Source organism: Plodia interpunctella, chromosome 13 (genome assembly GCF_027563975.2).
Source record: "Plodia interpunctella isolate USDA-ARS_2022_Savannah chromosome 13, ilPloInte3.2, whole genome shotgun sequence".
Classification (NCBI taxonomy): domain Eukaryota; kingdom Metazoa; phylum Arthropoda; class Insecta; order Lepidoptera; family Pyralidae; genus Plodia; species Plodia interpunctella.
Window position 1 is genome coordinate 324,372 of NC_071306.1, and position 23,012 is coordinate 347,383.

The 23,012-nt window shown below is 34.4% G+C and overlaps 1 protein-coding gene across 1 annotated transcript; it reads right to left on the reverse strand.

Annotated features, from left to right (window-relative positions):
• Positions 1-314: 314 nt before the first annotated feature.
• Positions 315-22,880, reverse strand: LOC128674928 (putative inorganic phosphate cotransporter). Its single transcript, XM_053753935.2, has 11 exons — positions 22,726-22,880; positions 20,174-20,295; positions 13,385-13,564; positions 12,222-12,360; positions 10,315-10,532; positions 8,924-9,073; positions 5,072-5,204; positions 4,601-4,725; positions 2,885-3,004; positions 1,392-1,523; positions 315-775 (listed from the first exon to the last, which is right to left on the reverse strand). The coding sequence occupies exons 1-11, from the start codon at positions 22,769-22,771 to the stop codon at positions 716-718; spliced, it is 1,425 nt and encodes a 474-aa protein (XP_053609910.1). The 5' UTR covers positions 22,772-22,880; the 3' UTR covers positions 315-715.
• Between the last annotated feature and the right edge of the window lie 132 nt (positions 22,881-23,012).

The following is a 23,012-nucleotide window of genomic DNA, read 5'->3' on the forward strand; positions in this document are numbered from 1 at the left end:
GTAAAATGCTTGCCTCTGAACCGAGAGGTCCCGGGTTCGATCCCCAGTCGGGTCATGATGGAAAAGTATCTTTTTCTGATTGGCCCGGGTCTTGGATGTTTATCTATATATGTATTTGTTATAAAATATGGTATCGTTGAGTTAGTATCCCATAACACAAGTCACGAACTTACTTTGGGGCTAGCTCAATCTGTGTGATTTGTCCTAATATATTTATTTATTTTTGACAACATTAATTGCTCGACTTTTGTGTATTTGTTTGTATTAATAAATTTCATTATAATGTGTAACATTGAGATATGTGAAATGAAAAATTTAATGTGACATAGTATATATTTACAAAAATTTCAGGTACTTACAAATAGTATTATTTACATAAAATAATAATTTCTTAAAAAAACCTTCGTAAAATCTGGAAAACTTTAACATCAGGACCGGACTAAATGGAAGGTATCCTTTACACAGTAGATGACAGTAATGGCTTTAAGTAAATATAATAAATAATGAAAATTGTTTTAAATTATCGTCAAAATTATCATTTAGTTAAAAATAACAAAGGAGTATAAAATAACTAAATAAATAAACTTTGACATGAGAATTTTGTAACAATAATTCTCAGTTTGGAATATCTGTGTTTTGGGAATTTGTAAGGATTAGATATTTCAATCAATCGTCCAATGATGTTTACGTAGTCTATTGTATATTCTTTTAATTATTAAACACTACTATCCCCACAACATAGCCGACGAGGGTTTGTCCAGTGTGGCCTTTTTTCCTGAAAATAATCATTAATTTAAAAACAGAATTGTGAAATTTTAACGGGGTAGATATGATGTTTACTTTTCGATTTCTATTTTAAGACAATTACATTTATAGAAACACCAGGGAAAAAACAATATTTTAAAGTTATGACTAAAAAAATAACACATTTATGTACTCGTCCAAGCGCTCCATACTAAATGAAACTTAACACAGAGAAGTGACGTCAACATTATGTTATATATAAGCAATGTTTTTCGAATGACTTGCTACAAAATTTCACTTTTTAATGATAGTTGTAATTTTTTTAAAAACTGAAAACTTTAGCGGCGTCGTGCACTTTTTATGATGCGTAAAAAATGTTAAATTCGCGTCGGGCCGATCGAAAAGTCGTAATACGTAAAAAATGCACAACGTCATTATTTAAGTTTTCACTTCTGCCGGCCGAGCCGGAGTACAACACGTTTTTTATTTATTTATTTTTTCTTTTTCATTAAACAGACTTTCCAACCAGCTTTAAATCATCGCCAAATGATCCAGCTGCATTGGTACAGTCTATGGACTGTACCAATGCATGTAATATAACTCATAAGTTATATTAGTGGGGACGGGCGAGTATTTCAAATACTTACCGATGTCGTATCCTCCTTCGGTTCGTTCCAGTCTTGTCTTTCCGATGTGGCAAACAGCACGAAGAACAGATTGGTGAAGAAGTAAACCCCGGATGCTACGAAGAATACTATTCTCCACTGGCTCGTGTCGGTCTGTGGAAAAAAGTTATTATTTATTTGGGTAATTCCTACAAGCGTTCTAAACATTATGTCTAGATTTCTAAAATCAAATATTAATAAAATTAACATTAGGTACCCAAGCATATTATAGGTTAATTATTTCATAAAGTCTGGTAATAAAACTTATTCTTGCTGTTTAATGAAAATCTTTAAATTATGTCCATAGTTAAACAAACACTTTATTTTTTAAATCACTTATTTTAAAGAAAATGAATCTAGTTCCGGGGTTCGCACAGAAGAGGAAGAGAATATTTTAATAATTGCCACAAACAAAAATATGTTGCCATATGCCAACGTTATTTAAAAAAACTTTTGTTGTCTATGGTGAATTTTAATTGAGCACTTGTCTTTAAAATTTTGACAATTATAATGACAATGCAGCCGCGGTGCTCAAAACACTGGTAAGAACGACTCATTTGTCAAAAATATTTAGCTATCAGATTAATTATTTTTATTAAAGTTAGTCGTTGTTGTTCATTACTTTAAACTACTTTAGCTCTTATATTTTAATGGATTTATATGTCTAGAGATTTGAATCGTTTAGTATAAGACCCTAAGTTTATAACATTAAAAAGAGAAAACTTAGCAGTCGAAAAAAATATATAAAAAATAAATTGAGCTGCACGATAAATTTAACATTATGTCTACTATAGAAAATTTTCATAGAAAAAAAAATATTTATTACTTTGATAAAATTTCGGGTAAATGGACGTTGTGTTACACAGACAGATACAAATGATGGATATTTGCGAGTCAGGCAACAACACACTCTATTTATCAAAGAAATTACGGTTCGTGAAGTGATGATCAGGAAATTAGGATTTTTTCCAGATTGCGCAACTATTTTTTTCCTTTTAAAGGACATTGATATTTATGGCTTGAAACAAAAAAAAAAATAGGAGGGCGGACTCTGGACTCCGACCTTTACGGCTGAGGAAGGAACAGGAAATACGCTCAGATGAAAAAGATACAAGAGTACAGAGTTTTTATTTCCATTTATGACACCCCTCTCCCGGTCGGGTCATGATGGACAATGATCTTTTTCTGATTGGCCCGGGTCTTGGATGTTTATTTATATATGTATTTGTTATAAAATATAGTATCGTTGAGTTAGCATCCCATAACACAAGTCTCGAACTTACTTTGGGGCTAGCTCAATCTGTGTGATTTGTCCTAATATAAAAAAATAATAATAATAAAAAAAAAAAACACTCTCATCAAATAATTGCTTATTGTTTTCTTCCTTAGCTGTTTCGGTTATCTATCTGCGACTTTCATTATTGCTTATAAATCATAATCAGGTGTATGTGCTGTGCACCAGCAGGAGATCTCACCTCGTCCTGGACGATGGCTCCGCACACGAGCGGAGATATAATAGATATGATGTTGGCCAGGAAGTTGGTGATGCCCATCAGACACGCGCTGAAGTTGGGCGCCAAATCAATGTGTACCAACTGGAAGAAGAAAAATAAATATTTACCTTAATCAGGAATCACTGTATTGGTGAAAACCCGCATGAGAATCCATGCATCAGTTTTTGAAATTATCGCGAACAGACAGACAGACAGACGGACAGACAGACAGACATTATATATTTAAATCAGTTTTGTTCTTATCGTGAGTTGTAGCTGTCTTAATGAAGTATTCATAAACCGTTTGCTCGTAAAGTGGAAACCTCTAGTCTAGGTTAGCGAGAAATTCTACGAAGCCGCAAGACGCGCCGTTATTAGTACGCGATATGTGAGTACTTATGTTTATTAAGTACTATAACACTAGGTGGGTTGGATAAATAAAATTCCACTTATTTGTAAAACGATTCATGGAATCCGTCCAACGATTTAAGCATTTACATAACTAATCACACGTACACAAAATTATAGCCAACATCAGCCATGAACTTCTTAAATTTTATTGGATTTTGACAGATGGCTCGCGACAGCGAGCAGGCGCGCGGCCCAATCGGCGTTTAGAGCGCGAATATTTAAAATCGTAGTGATAATAGTATCTAGTTTGACGTCGCCTCGTAATCACTCATACATGTGATCGCGTATTGTAGGGTTTGCTCGCTCACCTAGTACGCTGGCTTAGACTAAACTCTGATGTTTTATTAATATGCATGTCTTAATAACAACCTTATATAAAGGAATTCATATGAGAGTGAAGAGAATGAGAGCTCTCCTGTGATGTGTATTACGAAAACTGTTACTTATATTATATACACTAGCTTTTACCCGCGACTTCATGTTATCAAAATTGGAAGACATTTTTTATCGCCCATTTCGTGTGTAACAGAGTAAATAACAAATTCAGAGAATTGTAAAAAATATTTATATTTAGAGAAATATATAGCAATAAAATACAAAACATATTTATTTTAATGAATAAGTTTTCATATATTTCATATAGCAATTAACAATTTGAGTTGGGGTTAAGTTAGAGTAGTTTGTCGTGGGCACGAACAGTATTTGAACTCAATTGGAAGCTCGTTTCGTTAAAGTTCTCAAGCAAATGCACCTTTAATGTCTTTCTCGTTACAAACAACTTATGTTAGTTCAAAATTTAACATCTGAATATTCAAATATTGGAAAATTGAAGATGAGCTTACAAAACTAAAATTAAGTCAGTAATTAGACCTTTTCAAATACTTTTCCACGACAAATTTTATAATATATAGTCGCCCGCGTAAATTTCCTACGGGAATATAGTATATATAGGATATAGTTATTTTTCCAGGATGAAAGGTATACTATGTTCTTCTCCATACTTCAATTCACAGGTACATACATAATATTTCAAGAAGACTTATTGAGTGGATAGAGCGTGAAGAAGAAACAAACAAACTTACTTTCCCATTATAACGTTAGTCAGGATTAGGAATTCTCAAAAAGCTACAAACTATTAACATAGCATTTTGGAACGACCACTGCCGAGAAGAAATGCCGAAAGTCATTTAAACAGTGTTGATCCCTATCATGCCAGAAGGGCTTACTTAGCCAGAGTATAAAAAAAGGAATACGGCTATAAGGGACAAGAAGAATCAAGAAACTAACCATGTATCCTGTAAACTGTCCAGCGTTGATGCCCACAGCCAGGACTAACATGGTGACTGCGATCAGAGAGTTGCCTGCAGGAGCGTATGACAAACCTATCATGGCGACCGCTGGGCCCCACAGACCTGGACAAGGAAGTAAAAATCTGGATTTTTTTCATGATGCTAATGTTTATGGTGCTGGTAGTGCGGTGGCTAAGACGCCTGTGAACCAGAAGGAAGATTTGTATACCAATCTGACTCATCTAAGTCTAACATTCGATTACTGTGATTTCTTTATCAATAACCTAATCATATTTTATGTGACTGATCGTTGAACATTCTTTGAACATTCTGCCAAGTCACATAAAATCTAACTATATTATTAAGAAATCGATATAATAGAACAGATATAATCCAACTTGATTTTCTTAGTTCTAAATTTCTACTTGCTTCAAGTGGATAAATATATGAAATTACGATGAATACGTACCAATTGAATTAAACAGCTTCCTAGTATTAGTAACACTGAGCCAGCTCCTCCTCAGGATGAGATCAGTCATCGCCCCCATGGAGAAACTCAGCAGAAACATTGCTAAGTACGGCAGCGACGATAGAATGCCGTTCTGAAATTTGAAAACATTTTTTTATGGCACCATCAAGCGTTATTATCTACTAACGTGCGGAAGGTTTCTGTAATACGTATTTTAATATTTAATTCTTGTACTATATATATATATATATATATATATATATATATATATATATATATATATATATATATATATATATATATATATATATATATATATATATATATATATATATATATGTGGGATGGAGGCTCAGAGTAAAAAAATCTAATTAGGCAGCACTTTTTATTTTAACAAAAAACACCGTAGAATCGCGTCTTAGCGCTTTCACCCGAATTAGCCATTATTCTATTTCCACTTCCGTCCCTTTCACTCCTACATCCCTCTCTCTCACTCACTCCGTTCCATTTCCCACATATATATATATATACTATGCAATACAGTAATCCAGAAAAAAGTAAATAATTATTTTTATATTAAAATGCTTGATCGGTTATTTATCATATAAAAACTATCTAGGAACTAGTTTGCTCTAGATAGAAATTTAGAAAGTTGGCAGAATATATTCTGGAACAGCACATATGGTATATTTTATTATGATTTCCCCACAGTATAACGGAGCCCCGAGGTGCACTCAATATTTAGTGTAAAAATACAAACTTTTCACTTTAATTTTGGTGCTTTTTGTGTTATGTTCTATACCTTATAGTGCAATAATAATTTCAAACAAACAAACTCGCATAATATATTATTTATTAGGAGAGAAATCACAGTAGAAGGCTTGTCGTTTATTATTGGAATGTCTAAATATATGGTGATTATTAATGTTAATAACTTCAACTATGATAAAATACATTGTGACTGTTCTCTTGAATATAATTTATTGTGTAAATGTATCTAAATGAGAAATTGTAAGTCCCAAAAGTGCATTTAGCTGAAACAATTTCCACGTTCACAGTGCACATTCGCAAAAGTTACGAACTTTAATTAGCAGTTATTTGTTAATTCCACGCTCCTCTACTGAACCCCTAACCGGACAAATCCAGATTTACCGGTTAATCTCGCTTGCGACTGGACTTCATACGTATCTCTATTCATGTTACTGATAAATGGAAAACTGTGGATATTTTACGAATTGTTGGTTGAATCTTTAAATGTCAGAGCAAATTTTGGTCGACGGAAAAATATATTTGTTTTATAAGCAAAGTCCTGAGCTTCCAGCCGTCGTAGCCCACTGAATGTGAAAGATTAGAACAAAATATTTCCAATTGTTAATTGCCAACTTAAAACTACGATCAATGGCAAAAATATACAAAAAATTAAAAACACAGTTATTCAAACATACTGAATCGATTTGGTCAACGCAAACCTAAAATAACATTAGATACTATTCGATGTTTCGAAATCCCAAAATTTACAGTAACATAATAAAAATATATGGCCAATTCTCTGATTGCCACAATGCTACTAAAAACCGAAAATACTAACACTAAGGGCGAGTTGCACCAGTCAAGTTTGACGTTGGCTTAGACCTGCGCGTTGTCGCTGAGGTTTAAACAAAATGGCGCACTTGGCATTTTTCTGCGCATGTTAAAGTCAACGTCAAAGTTGACTGGTGCAACTCACCCTAATAATATTTATGGAAGTCGCCGACGAGGTCATATATCATTTCACCAATTTTCAGTATTGGTAAGGAATGTTCTCGAGATAAAATTTCTAATTGTTTTTGATTTGAGAGATTGGTCTAAAGTTTAGTTTTGTATATGATGATCTAATGTAAATATAGAAATATCTCTATAACTCCATCACTAACCAATAAATTAATTGATTTAGATTGCTTTATCGTACATAATATTAGCCTCGCTATCTACCGCGGGAATGCAGCCAACGTTCTTGGCACGACGCCTGTTATAGATATTTTATTAAGTTTACTTAGTTTCGTTTTAGTTCTGACAATTCAATGATTTTCTTTCCATTTTCTTGTTTTCATTAATTGAATGAAAATTAATCTAATTGAATGAAAGATTTATTAGAAATCTTCAAAAAGCAGTCGACTGAGGAGAGAAATTATTATATTCCCAAATAAAAATAATATTGTCTGACTGTAGTGAACTGACAGACTACGCACAGTCGAAACTACTGGGAGTAGAAAGCTGAAACTTGGTGTGTAGGTTCCTAGGGCAGTGCAGGGGAGCACTAAGAAGGGTTTTCCTGTAATTCCCACAAGAAACTCACATACGAAGTTGTGGGAAAAAGCTAGTGTACTATCAATGTTTTCCAGCAAAACTTCACACATAAGAAGCAGATAAAACTTGAAAGAACATCACAATGCCGTCAAAGTTTTAATATACGTTACCATTACGTATGGACTGTATACTACTCCAACTTATCGTAAAACAGTTTTATGTTACTACTGCATTTTATCGTGGGTGAACATTCTAAAAGCAAGTACTCGGTACAAAGTAAATGGCGGAAAACAGCTAACTTTCTGGAATTTGTGCAAGCTAATTAATACTTACATATTGCTTTGTCCGTTTGGCATCAGTCAGTATTCAAAACTTGTAATTTTGGAATATTTTATGAGATTAAAATTTGAAATTTTAAATTCTGAATCCTAAATTTAAAATTCAGAAGGTTAAACGATACTTTCAGTGCTTTTTTGCAATTTACAGTTCTATATAGCTTTTCCTTCTTCGTGATTAACGTATAAGTTAAAGCTATGGCGATCTAGTGGTAAAAACGCTGGTTAGTGGACCGAAAGTTCACAGGTGCGAATCCTACTCGTGCAACATGAGTTTGCATACCATATTGACTCACATGTGTGTTCAGAGGCAACCACTTGCTACAAGTGAAGGAAAATATCGTGAGAAAATTCTGCACTAGTGTATGTGACTATTTGCCGACTAGAATGTTGTAACTACTTGTTAAAAGGTCATATCAGATGTCTTTAGGCGACCTGAATAAAATCTAACATCGTGGTATCGACACACACGATGATTGCATTAAAAAACTCTGAAAAATTTTGGGTAGAACATAATAAATATAAAAATAAATTAAATAATGGGAGCTTACCACTGAAAATTGTCTCAATTAATCATCACGATGTTACATGGCGACCTGCCTCTTGTTACCCACATACAAATTAAGGACCGATGTGTTCCAATTGTAATGTAAATTTATTCATAACACGATGTAATAAAGCAAAAGATAGAGCATAAAATAATTGATTTCCCCACAGAATTTCATCAATATATTTTCCTGAATTGAATCCGACATGATCCAAACGGCGTACAGTTCACGCTGACCCAATTATGCTAATATTATAGTTGACTGTATCATGTGATTGAAACCCGATTGAGACACAATAATGTTATATTCACTGTACAAGTGTACATATTATCAAAACAGGCACTGGAATTCCACTGTAAGTTGCTTTAATATAAGCTGAGCATGTTTCGTTATGATATACTAACTACACCCCGGGGCTCCACTTCCAGGTTATGTTCTACCCGTGTACCAAATTTCATAACAATTAGATAGCTAGTAGATTTCGCGTGAAAGAGTAACAAACATACATCCTCACAAACTTAAAATTAGTAGGAAAGTTAACGTCAACTAAGTAGTACAACGATGGATTTTCTTATCTGTGAATTCGCGGCGTTACATTCCCGAATGCAACCAAGAACAGGAGAGAAAGAGATAAAAGTTTTTTTTAATAGGAAAAAGCACTTTGAATGAAAAAAATGACTTACGCTCTTGAGTTCCATGTTGAGCACTTTGCTCATGTACGTTGGCATTTCGGTCATGAGCGTGAAGAAGCCCCAGTTTTGCCCGCAGTGGGCAATGATGACGGCCCAGAACGGCAATGACGTCATGATCTTCAGCCAAGGTGTCGGGAACCTCTGAAAAAATAAAAATGTAGTAGATAGATGATTGATAATATAAACATACGATATTTTTATACGACTAAAAATCCTTCTATTTTGTACGTATTTTTTTGTAAATATACCAGTTAACTTTAACGTTGACTTTAATTTGCACGCTGCGGACGTTTAGACAAAATAGCGTATTTTGCGATTTACTTGCACAGATTAAATTTAACATGAAAGTTGACGGTGCAACGTACTCTCTTCTCGTCTTCTTTTCAGCTTCGCTCAATCAATTATAGGCCTCCTTTTGTACCCGCCACTATTCCCTATGGGGCTGTTAAAGACCAGATGCTGCCCGTTATTATATAATCCGTTTCTTATTGTGAAAACTTATTAGTGGCTTAATGATGCAGGATTAGAATCCTGTTACTAAAGTTTTCCGAAAAAAATAAATCAAAACAATAACACAAGCAACGATGACTTTTCAGTGACATAGATAAAAATTTCTAAAATCGTTGTTGAACGCGAAAATATCGAAGTACTTTCCAGACAGAAATACATTATATCATTTAAATTTTTTTGCCATTTTCGCTGTAAATCTAGTCGGCGTCTAAAGTACAAAATTTTAATTAAAATGTTTCACGCTACAACATAAAGCTGTCGACGCTATGTTGCGTCTAATGTGGTAGAAGAATTGTGTTGAGTGTCTGAGATTCATTATAATAAATAACTGTTAGCGCGTATTTCAGTTAGGCACAAGAGCAAAACAAGTCTTATTTTACAAGTCCTAAATCCTGTAATGTGAATTAAAATAAAAATGATTAACCAATAGATTAAAGCTTGTTTTTGAATTCATGACCTTATTGGAGTTCTCTAGGATCGGATGCTGATACAGGTTGCTTCCCTCTTTATCAGCATCCGATCTTGCTATCAAAACAATAAATTGTTATAGTTAGCTAACTACTTTTATTTTCTTTATTGAACAGTTGACCGAACGAGCAAAGCGAGCGAGGTCTAACATTGTACTTGGGGAAAAAATTAATTTTTTGTATGTATGTTTGTATCACGATAACTTTCTAACCGTTGGTCCGATTTTGATGAAATTTAAAATGTATGTAGAATATGCCAATAGAATTTTTAAGTTCGTGGGGCATCAAAATCTGTTCAGTCGTTTTTGAAATATTCACAATTTTGTAAAGTCTAAGTTCGCGGCGAACAACTAGTAAACTAACGACAAACGGCAAACGAGCGACAAAACCGCAGCCTTATATTACCTTCTGCTCTCCAACTCTTCCCAGGGACCTCTGTATATACAGCAGCTCATCTTCCTTCATGAATTTGGACTGCTCCGGGGAGGCTGAGCCCAGGAACGTGTAGGCTACACTCCAAATGGCGCCCAACGTCGCGTTGGTGTAGAAGATGGCTGGCCAGCCCCAGGTCGCTGCGAGGAATCCAGAGGCTATGAGCTGGAGGGAAGTTCCTAGTTGACCACCTAAAAAATACGCGATTCCTCTTATTTTTATTATACTATTCATTATTTTTATTTACACAAGCATGCGGTCCACCTGATGGGGAGTGATTATCGCAGCAATGGCACGCGCGCATCACCGGCGTCCAATAGAAATTTTCACAGCCTTTTTGAAAAACTTCATGTTGTAGAGAAAATCACGGTAGAGATCATTCGACAACTTGAAAAAGTTACTTTGGGCTCTAAAGTGTGAGAATGAATACTCGAATTCATAAAAAAGTCAATGCCTTTTACTACGGACCCTTGGTTTTGACGCTCAACGGCTGAGACAAAAACCGGGAAAATGCACACAGGAGAGACAGAAAGTCGAAGGTGTTAATGGCACGAAAATTTTGTACAATAACTGTGGTGTTACAAGAGAAAGCAAACCAGGCTTTTGCCTCAGGCTTTTTGCTCATTACTCTTCAAAATATTCATTATAACGTTGCAAGAACAGAGTATATTTACATTAATTATATCACTGCAAACGCTCGCTCCAAATGGACCAAAGCCATAGAACAAATATCTAATAAAATTTTCGTACAGAAGGGTCACTAGTTACATGAAATCAAAACTTTAATTAGGTACTAAATGTAGAATGATATGAAATAGATTCTGATTTTTTAAATAAGTAATCAATACTAATATTGTAATAAGAAGAATACATTTTTTGGTTTGTAATGGATAAACTCAAAAACTATGGGGCCGATTTTGATGAAATTTGGCACAGAGAGAGACGAAACCTTAAGCAACTTTTTAAATATGGTTTTACCCGAGCGAAGCCGGGACTGACCTCTAGTATTTCTTTATATTTTACACGCACGAGTCTTTTTTTTTAATGGCTAGCATTAACAAATATTAGCACAGCTGATATTGTTAATGCATAAATGACAAAAATACTAAACCCGGTAACCGAAATTTTAAATACTTCAAAAACTGATTTCCTATTCGTAACATTCCCACCGCCTATAAATTGATGTGCGTGTGTTCTGAGAGCGTATATGGATATATAGACGCAAAAAAAATATTTATTTAATTTTTAATTATACAAGTTTGTTCCTTATAACCCCTTGTGGGGTCCTACGGCCCTTGTGCTTATACTCCAGAGCTCCACAGTGACGAAGTGCCGATGGAAAATTCAAGAAGTTTCAATTTGTTTGCGAACGGTTATTATTTGAGTTTAGGTTTTCGTTTTGCAATTGAATTACGTTCGGTGCATAATTTGTTTGAAGGAAATTAGTTACAGAGGCTTCAAATATTAATGGAAATGATTTGTGAGCGAATAACGGTTTTATATTATATTTTTGCTTTTGTAAAATAGAATAAAATAAAATATATAAATTATTTATTACTAATTTTTTTAAAAACTAATTTTTTAATTTTGTTTACATGCTTTCCCGTCAGCCTGTCTGTTTTAAAGATTTAAGCATACATAAGGATATAGGGACAGAGAAATCGACTTTGTTTTATACTATGTAGTGATAGTGAAGTGATGATGTGCCATGTCACTTCACCTCTATGACAAAGCATATAATAATGCTTTGTCATAGAGTAAACATGATTATTATTTCTTGAGAAGTACCCTCATTTGGTGGAATTAAATGCTCACAATGTCATTTGAAGAACAAAAGATACATATGCTATCAGCAATTTGTTGATAAAGTTACTACGTACCGGCATAAATGATAGTACTCAATAGACCCTTCTCCTCCAAGGGTATCCACTGGCTGATCAGGTGATGCATGCTGGGGTACACGAACGCTTGCGTCAGACCTTGCAGGAACCTGCAGGCGCACACCAGCTTCCAGCCTCCCTGAAATTATTCAAATAATAAATGTGGGCGAAAAATAATTTTAATCGTTAATATTGTTGTTTTTTGAATTGAAACGGTTTCTTTATGTTAATTGTTATGACGCCTCACTCCCCCCCAACTACGGTCGTTTGACGTGCGTCACTATAAAAACCCTGTACACTGCCCGACGAGACACACTTTGGTTTCGTCTGCGCACCGTGTCAGGTAAATAATAATTCTTATATTTATGTTTATAAGAAAATCTATGATTAAATTGTGTAAAATATGTGTATCACAACTTTACTTTAATCTCTTTTTAAATGTGATTTATTTTAACATGAGTTTTTGTGGGAAATAGGCAAGTACCTACATATTTTTTGTTGCAAGTACCTACACATGCTTTTGTTTTATTTAATTAAATAAACATCGATTATTACTAAATTTCGCTGATTTTATTTCTCGCTCCCACATAAATATAGATTATCTTTACTATAAAACAAAGACCTCTGCCAAGACTGTCTGCTTTCAGTCTGCGACAAACTCAAAAACTACTACCTACACGGAATTTCATGCGGAATTCAACAATAGAGAAAGCAAGATACATGCAGCCCATCCCGGCTTCGCTCGGGGAAAAACGTCATAAAATATATACTCGGGTATATATGACGTTTTTCCCCGAGCGAAGCCGGGATGGGCTGCTAGTTGTAAATATATTTATTGATCAGATTAGAGGTATATAAAACCAAGACATGGGCCCCAGATCTATTATATGCGGTCACATATTATACAATTTATTGACGGAGCAAGCGAAGCGAGCGTGGTTTAACATTCTACAAATACGTTTATGATGAGTATGATTGTAACGCGATAACTTTAGAACCGTTAGTCCGATTTGGATGAAATTTAAAAAGTATCTAGGACATGCCAATAGATATTTTAAGTTCGTGTGGCATCAAAATCGGTTTAGTCGTTTTTGAAATATTCACAATTTTGTAAAAATGTATTGTGTTAATTGGATTAACTCAACTACACTTTTAATACTCACAATAGCAGCAGCTGTGGGTATAAACAAGGAGATGAGGGAGTTCACGGCAACGGAGATAGTGATGAGCAGCTTGCCCCCGACCTTCCTCGCGAGCATCCCCGCTGGTATCTGCAGCACCACATAGCCCCAGAAGAACGAAGAGAGTATCATAGACTTAGTAGTAGAATCCCAATCGTAACTCTGGAAAACAATTGATACATTAATGTTTACAAAATTTCAATTTAGTAGATTTATATTTTATTTTTCTACCAATCAACCGAATGAGTGGTGTCGAGAAATTAGCAGACACTGCCAAAAATAAAATACAGAACAAGAAAATTGTTGGAGCACTAGTGGATGGATAGCTTTAGTCTTAAACCCATAGATCGCAAACATCTTTTATTTTTAATATGACAACTCCGCGCGGTTGTCTTTGCACTGTATCCGTTTCCTTCACTCTTTACAATTTTCGTTTCCACGTCGCAAGCGCAACATATCGTCGCTACTACAATTTTTTTGTAAACCTTGAAGTACGAGATTACACAGCATATTCAAGAAGCAGAATCTTTGATTTTCAAGATCCAAGCCCCAACAAAAATAAAAGACTAAATTATGCATATTGTGCATCGAATAGCAGAATTCATTAGTGAATAACTCCTGTCTCGTCTACCTATGCACAATCCCGGTTGCGGGATCCACAGCCGTTGGGCGTTAGAGTCCGGGGCCCGTTGCCCTCTACGCTTACTATATACTCTCAATAAAAACACATAATTTGTGTAACAGGCTGAGAAAAAATGTATTACATGACGACCCTCTCTTTGAGGTCCACATAAAATACCATTAGAATCTAAATAATTTATTTGATTTGAACACATCAATTAAATCGTTTTGTTTGATCTTTTGTACTTCAATCGTAGTGATAAATGTTATAATATTTCACGTCGATTTGTACACCATCTACGTCTCAAATTGATTTTCTTTGATTATTTCATTCAATCTTGTAAACCAGTGCATAACGAGTAAACAAGTATTATTCAGCAATTGGCGTTCTAATTGCTTTATAGTGTTAATTAGTAGTGGTTCTAAAATTATATGCTATAAATTACTATAATATTTGCTATAATTGTTTAATTTAAAAGTTTGACTTCGGCTTTAATTATATTATTTTATTAATGTTGTTTGTTATAATATTATTGCACGAAAATACTAGTAAAAATTAGTACAAGAAAAATACATGTAAAACAGTGGAGTTATTCCATGTATTGATCTCTCACAGTCAACCGGCGATAGGTCGAATCTTTTTACTATATTCGATCCACTTAGTATAAAGTGGATTTGAAATAGACCGTTTCATTAGATAATTTAAATTCACCAATTTTTTAAAAGTCATTGTTGAATAAAATATTCTCCTGGGTTTTATTTAAGAAGTAATTATTTCTGTATTCACAAATTCACAAACTTAAAATGCTCCTCATCTATCTGCCGCTTAACTAACCGATCGATTTCCCTAAGCCCTTTTCTTCCTAAGCCATAGAGTATTTTATCTTTTTATGGCTTTCTTCCTTTTTTTCTCTATTCTAAACGTTCGTCAACATCCTTTGTTGTCAGGCGTATCATTCTTGATGACATCAAGCCAGCACTTCTTGGTTAGCCCCTTCTGCCAAAACCAGGCAGGAGCAGCATAGCCACATATTTGTTCCCTACGTAATTTGCTGGTTTACACAAGAGGTGTTTTATCTTCTAACCAACGATAAGAACAGAAAGAAGAAGACAATGCTGTGAACAGTTATTGGTTTAAACACATATATTTTTCTAACATTTCGATTCGAAAAGTCTACTATATTGGCTCCTTACAAGATAACATGAACAACCAATATTTCCATTTCAATCAATAAATAACGTCACTTAATTATATTGATAATGCAACCGATATAGGTCAACGCATGGATGTGCCCTAAGGGTTTGATAAATGACGCATCTAGATAAGTTTGATCTTTAACCCACCACGCCTCTACCGACACGATCCTGTTTACTGTTATGTCGTATATAAACTATCGGCGAACTAATATTCTGATGCGAATAAATGTACATTGCATTTAAAAGGCATACACAAACTTATGTGCCTTTTACACGCAATTAAAAAACAGCAATGTAAGTAAAACCGTCTGTTTGGCGAACTTTTAGCTCCTAGTATATAGCTGGCGTGTTTGTTGTGAGTCAAGTATACTCGAATGTCAAGGAACTGGATGAAATGGTCCCAGAATTGGAGCCGATCACTCGTCATAAGTCATGAATAGGTAACAAACAAACCAATTTGTAACTTTCTTTCCGGAAAAATAAATATACCCGGTACCCGTGGGAAATTTACGCGGGCGAAGCCGCGGGCAAAAGCTAATTTGAAAATAATTCTCTAAAATTGTTGATTTACGAATGGTCCACGGTTAATTTTGTCACTGAATTCTGGCTTATCTAACGAAAAGAAAACTATAGAAAATTTAATTGAAATGTACCGAGTTTACGACGTACTCGTAAGAAGAGTTAAACGACGTTGATGGAAGGTTAATCGATTGTCTACTCCACAGTCATATAAATATTTAAAATGTAAAAGGTATGATGGAAAATAATTAATGGTTAGTTTATCTTTTACTTAGTAACGATTGAATTGTAAATGTAATTGTCGAAGCCCTCCGGAATTATCAGTTTAAAGTAGTATATTTTACAAGTTTTTTTTAGGATCTATGTTTGTCTGTGATAATATTAATATTAGGGCTGCCCACTATGTTAATTTGCGCCCTCTACCGGAGTGCTTAGGAAACTATTATACTAGGATGCTATTGGTAATCCGTCGTTATGAAAATATTTTTTTTTCAATAATCACTCTTTTTTAGCAGTGGTTAAAACTAAATCGTAGTATGATCGTGCGTTTTTATTATACAATAACTTTTATCATTATGTTATTACGACTCAGGCGATTGAGATAACACACCAATTAGCCTTAAGTGATTATTATTATAAAATTGACAAAGGTCATCGTAACGATTTCGGAAATTTTATGACGATCAATTATATATCATGATCTGGACAAAAAAATAATTTTTCTTTTAAGTAGGTGGTTGTGTGAAACTCTGTCACTCATGTTATACTGTGTTACAGTTGTAAACAATTCTTCAAATACAACAAGATTTTTTTTATATCTACACATTGTTATAGCGTTTTTTATTTTTATTTCAGGTAACAGGCAGTAAAGATATTACGCTGACCTTATTGAAAATGGGATAGCAGTAAGAAGACTATTTTTTACAGTACTCAACCATAAATAAACAAAAGAACCAAAACTCATATGCTTAGGGTTCCGTGGTGCTACAAACAAGGACCCTTAGTATCTCGCCATGTCCGTCTGTCCTTCCGCGGTCTAGCTCAAAAACTATTGGTATGCACATTGATCACGCCGACAATTTGGTCACATAACTTCTTGAAAAGAACAAATTTAAGGGTGCCTCCCGTGAAGTGGGAATGATTTTTTCCTTAATTTTTCCTATAATGTGAAGTTTCGTTCGAATAGGTCTTTTAAAAATATTTGAGATGTGGGAAAACCGTTTTTTGCATTTAGTAAACCGTTCACGAAACTATTAAGCTTCAAAGTGCCAACTTTTGGTTACACCTCTACCAACGAAACCTATATTGTTAGAAATTCAAACATTACAACATTAGTACTTATAAACGAAATTATAAAGAAAATGATCATACCTAAGTTAGCTTTATAAGCTTACGAGTGATGGTCGACCAACACTATTCCACTAAAAACATCGAACAACTCCGTTTAATACGGAACCCTATACTTTGCGTATCCCGACACGCCCTTTGCAGGTTATATTATATTAGTAGTCGTATATCAACCTAAATGTAAACTTTTCCAGACGAAATGTTTTTAATAGTTTTGAATAAAACAACATTGCAGACGTTTCGACAAAGGCAGTATAAAATAAACACCCAATAATCCAAGTTAATATAAAGGTAGGGTTGTCAAGGAAAATGGAGAATATTAATTTATATGATGTAGTTAATATAGTTACTTACATTAAAAAAAATAACACTGTACCCGGTAAGGACTAGATGGATGGAATGGAGGGAGCTCTTTGCCCAACAGTGGGACAAGTAATGGCTCTGAACAAATACATTTATTTAAATACTTCCACTGTAAAAATCTTACTTGACCTTTATAAAGTAATTCCACAAAATTTTATAAATGACCTGAATTTTTTATGTCATATACCTAGTCACATATTAACCGATGAAATGTATGATTTCGAACAAGAATAGGACAGAAATGGAGGGAGCTCTTTGCCCAACAGTGGGACAAGTAATGGCTCTGAACAAATACAATACAATACAAGATAAGTTACAACACAAATATTATTGACGACCTCGGTGGTGCAGTGGTAAAGTGTGCTTGCCTTTGAACCGAGAGGTCCCGGGTTCGATTCCCGGTTGGGTCATGATGGAAAATGATCTTTTTCTAATTGGCCCAGGTCTTGGATGTTATATATATATATATATATATATATATATATATATATATATATATAGTATATATATAGTATATGTATATATAGTATCGTTGAGTTAGTATTCCATAACACAAGTCTCGAACTTACTTTGGGGCTAACTTAATCTGTGTGATTTGTCCTAATATTTATTATATTCATATACATCTGTTAAGGCGATTTATTTCACATCCATTACGGATCACAAAAACATAACTCTTTATTCTCGAAAAATATATGTAGAAATCTAATTGTTTCGAGATCATTTTGCTGACCGTCCCACGTGCCGTGGATGGCAGCCTGTTATCGGAAGAGGCAGCGTCGCTGACAGGTTCCCGCTTCGTGTACTCAAGGTAATAGTGTACAACCCTAGTTTGCTTATCACAGCTGCACATTGGTGGAAAGAACATGCATATTTTGATAGTGATTTAGTTATTGTTCTCGTGACTGTATTAATAATAATATATCATTTATTGCAGGCACTAGTAAAATACACGACACAAATTACAAACTATAGAGATTTTAGAAATTATAATAAAAAGAAAATGTATTCCGAGTGGCTGAGAGTCAAAATCAAAATTAAATAATTTATTCAGAAATTAGACCTTTACAAGCACTTTTCAACAATTACAGAACGACCACAGCTGAGAAGAAATGTCGTACGAAAGAAACTCATTTTAACAGTCCAATATGTCGAAACAAATTAGCAAGAATAAGAGCGGCCTGCTCTTTAAATTTAACCGAATAACTATTTCAAATAAAAAAATATACACAATATCAGTTTACAACCACGCTTACGAGTAAAATGTTAATATTTTCACTTATTTATTTTACAACTATGAAAACAGCTGTATTTGTATCGACTGTATTTCCAAAGGCCGGCACCGGCGTCGTTAACACAAAATGGCATACTTTGCAATTTTCAGAACCTAAGGTTAAGGTTAATCTCAAAGATAAAAAGAGAAAGAAATAAATTATAAATACATACCTATTTTAATAACAAACAATATTAAGAAATTAAACATTATTTACCGATAAAATATGAAAGGTAAATGTTTTATTTTTCTGATTGGAAGCGATGGTAAAAATATAAATATTTGCTATATATATTATGATACACTAGCTGCGCCCGGGGATTCGCTTCCGTCAGAATTTCAGGATAAAAAGTACCCTGTGTATTATTCCAGGTTAATTATACCCATGTATCGAATTTTATAACAATCGGTTCAGTAGATTTTGCGTGAAAGAGTAACAGACATACACATACACGTCCGCACAAACTTTTGCGTTTATAATTTTCATTTAAGATTCAGGTACCTGAATATTCTACTGTTTCGATAAATAATGCAAAAAATTATGAAAACTTTGCATTTGCATTTGCACGAAACAAGAAAGGAGAAACGTATGAATTATATATATTTTTATGTTTTGTTTCTATTGAAGAATTCAGGTGTTCTTACATTCTGTTAACACAACAGTTTGAAGGAAAAATATACAGAAAAAACGTTATAATGACCATATTCATTTGAAATCTTATTGTACAAAAATCTTTTGTATTGATGTAGGAAACTGTAGTAAATCTACAAATCGCATGTTTCGTTCATTCATTTAACTCCTATTCTCTTACGAGTTTTTTTATGTAAACAATCAAAGCATATCTTTTCATAATATTACAGCAATATTGATTAAAATAGACTTTTTAGGGAATTACATTCGTAGATCATAAATGTTTTATTTTTGGATGTTTATGTTTGAAATAACATTTGATTTAATAATTTGTCAACAAATGTAATAATTAGTACTGTGTAGATTGTTTACAAGTTAGGAAAACAAAAGAAAAATGTTTGTTTTCGAAAAACTGATAAAAATACCTACCAATATTAGTTTCTGTAACGAAGCGGTGGTGGTGTAATTCTTTTTTATTTATTGAACTTTCAGAATTGTTAGTACTTTTAAAACTAGCACCTTTTTACAATACAGAACAGGCAAGCGTAAGTGGTCACCACTGCGTACATACGCCTGCAACACCAGAAATGTCACACGCGCCTGTGGCCTGTTTACTGTGGTTGTTTACAGGGTAGTGTCGTAAATGAGCCGTCATTTAGGCTGAGAGACAGAATTGTTTACAGGGACACTACCTTGTAAACAATTCTGTCTCCCACTCTAAATGAAGGCAGAATTGTTTACAGGTTAGTGTCCCTGTAAACAATTCTGCCTGTCTCACTTCAATACACTGATGTTTGGATGGCGGAAATTTATGACATACCTTCTCATTCGTGACGTCGGTCATAACAACAATGGCCATGCTTATGTTGACCCGCATCGTGAACGCCAAGAGCATCCCGAAGAACAGCATGACGGTCTGGACATGGCGGACGCCGAAGCCACCTGAAATGAATATGTTGTATTTTTACAAAATTTAATTTGTAATTTTTATGGCAAGCTTTTGTTATCGTCAGAGGGTGAATTTCACGAGCGTTTTGAACGGCGGCTGTCATTATTGTTTATTAAATTGTACCATACGCCACAGTAATCAATTTAATTATCCTATTTTATAAATAAGTAAACTTCACACTCAACTCAAGTGGCTGCCTATTAGATACCGTCATAATCTACATATCCTTTCACTTCTGTACTCGGTTCTTTACAACCCTTATACTCCTCTTTAGCACAAAGAACGTTTCAATTTTCTCAGTGAGGTCAATAATCGCGAGGTACGACATAGCGTTAACTCTTTTCGCCTAGTTATTCCTGTTCACGTGTCCAAGTCCTATTTCCACTGGTTTACTGTCCAGGCAGCTCGTTTGTGGAATGCATTACTGGCTGAAATTCGCAACGTCCAAACCTTGTCATCTTTTAGGAAGCAAGTACCAGTGTGCAGATTTTTTCACAATTTATCCGTCACAGTCTATGAATAGTCTGATTTCCATTTAAAAGTCTAGATTTTCTTTACATTCCACGTTGTAAATTTCACCTCAAAACTCCATAAACTTCAAAATGAAGTTGACTTCAATGCAGATATTAAATTTTCGGTTGTAAACTTATATTGTAGATTCTTTACAAAGTTGCCACGCAACCGTGACTTATTTACTTGAAGACCTTACAGCAATCAGATACGGCAAAATCGTAATTCTTACAATAAAATGCTAATAGACTTAATAATTTATAGACGCCTTGCTATGGTTTTGCACATAAATTCTATTTAATACACAATATTTTATCACAACGTATTGCGGCGTATGGCCGCCTTAGAATAGGCACTCCAAATCCTCCCATGGATGTCGTACGAGGCGACTAAGGGACACATGCCTTAACAGCTGATTGGCAACAAAAGCATCTCAGAGAGAAAGTTGACGTCGGATAGGCAGCCGGTTGTAAAAACAAAGTCATATCTTCGGTTGATTTTTTACGCGAACCCGTGTTTGTAGACCTGTCCTTTCAGACTGACCGGCATTTCGGAGTCACAATTGACACCAACTAGCTCGTGCCACATTGCCCATGCAGCAGCTCACCATCGATATCCCTACGTACAGATCCTAGGTATTTAAATTGGCCCGTACATTTCTGTAACATTGCAGGCCATGTAGGTACTCTATCTTCGCCATTTAGTTTCAGACCGCCGCTGTTCTCAAGCGACTCCTTCCAGTGATTCGTGCATCGCTCAAGTATTCACTATCTGCATCCGTCAGTACGATATCATCACGTATTTGAGTAGCCGGCGCGGCTGATCATATGTGAAATATACTAAAGTAAAATAGAAAATCATTAACTTTTCACACAAACGATCCGCAAAACTATTTGGACTCCAGCCGTCCTAACTCCTAACCCTCACACGGATAACGGTTAAAATGAATATTTCATAAAGTAACTTCGGGATGTGGATTGTTATTCCGAAACTAATTTCATAATTAATGCCTTTAAATGCGCATTTTGGATATGATTATATAAGTTTATCAACCAATTGATCGAAAAGTATTTATGTATATACTTATTGCGAACTAACAACCCGACCTAACTTCGCTCGAGTAAAACCATCATTATAAACCGTTCCTTATGAGTCACAAGATCTTTTGGTGAACAAGTTTTTGAGTTCATACAGACAGATAGGTAGACAAACGTGACAGAAGGACTTCTTTTCACAATATGTATAGTCATTATATATTATAATATTGTATGGTATACGGATGGCCATAAACGGCAATATTAATTTACACATTGTTTTATCTAGCTCAGAAACTAATTACATTATAATGGGTTTTAATGTTGAGGAAGAGATATTTCATGAAGTTGTATTGATCTATATTTAATTGTCAATCGCTTATCTTTTATCCATGAAAGCGTATTTTTAAGTTTTTTTTTGTATATTCAAATTTCAATGCGCTTGTCCTCTTTCTAACCAAATGGGAAGCAAAAGAGAGGTCAATATGTGACATTTGAGCTCAAAAAATCACTATTCACTCTTGCCTTGAATATCTCTAAATTGTAAATTCCGATGCGAGGACACCATTCTAGACTTTAGCAGTTCCCAGTATGGAAAAGGATCCAAATCGGAAGGTGCAATGAGGTGGAATGTCGATCACACTTTTGCCTACGCTGGGCTTCCAATCGAACCAAGGACTTTCAAATGGCGGTCGGGATCACTACGACATAGGGGGTCGAGAAAATAAGTAACGAGTATTTTATGATTAACGCCATTTGTGGCCAAGATTGGCTTTTAAAATCTGCACTGGATAAAGAATATATTCTATATTTTTTTCTTTGTTCACAAATATAACAATAAGATCATTAAAATTAATATTAGGTTTTTTTGAGACTTACTTGGTCGCACATTTTCCACAGCATTTTTCTCGTTCACAACTCCCATTTTTTATTTATTTTTAATTTAAAAATATATCTCTATTCTCTTTTATTTACTAATAGATATCCATATCATATCACCTCCACATCCATTCACACACTGATTGGACCGTGTTAACATAAACGATGTGTTTACATTATGTGCGGAACGTTACAAGCACAACAAATGTATGGAGTCTTCATGCTCTTCACGAATATAATTATGTAAAAATTTTAAAGAAAAAGACAAAAACAAAGGTTATTTATTT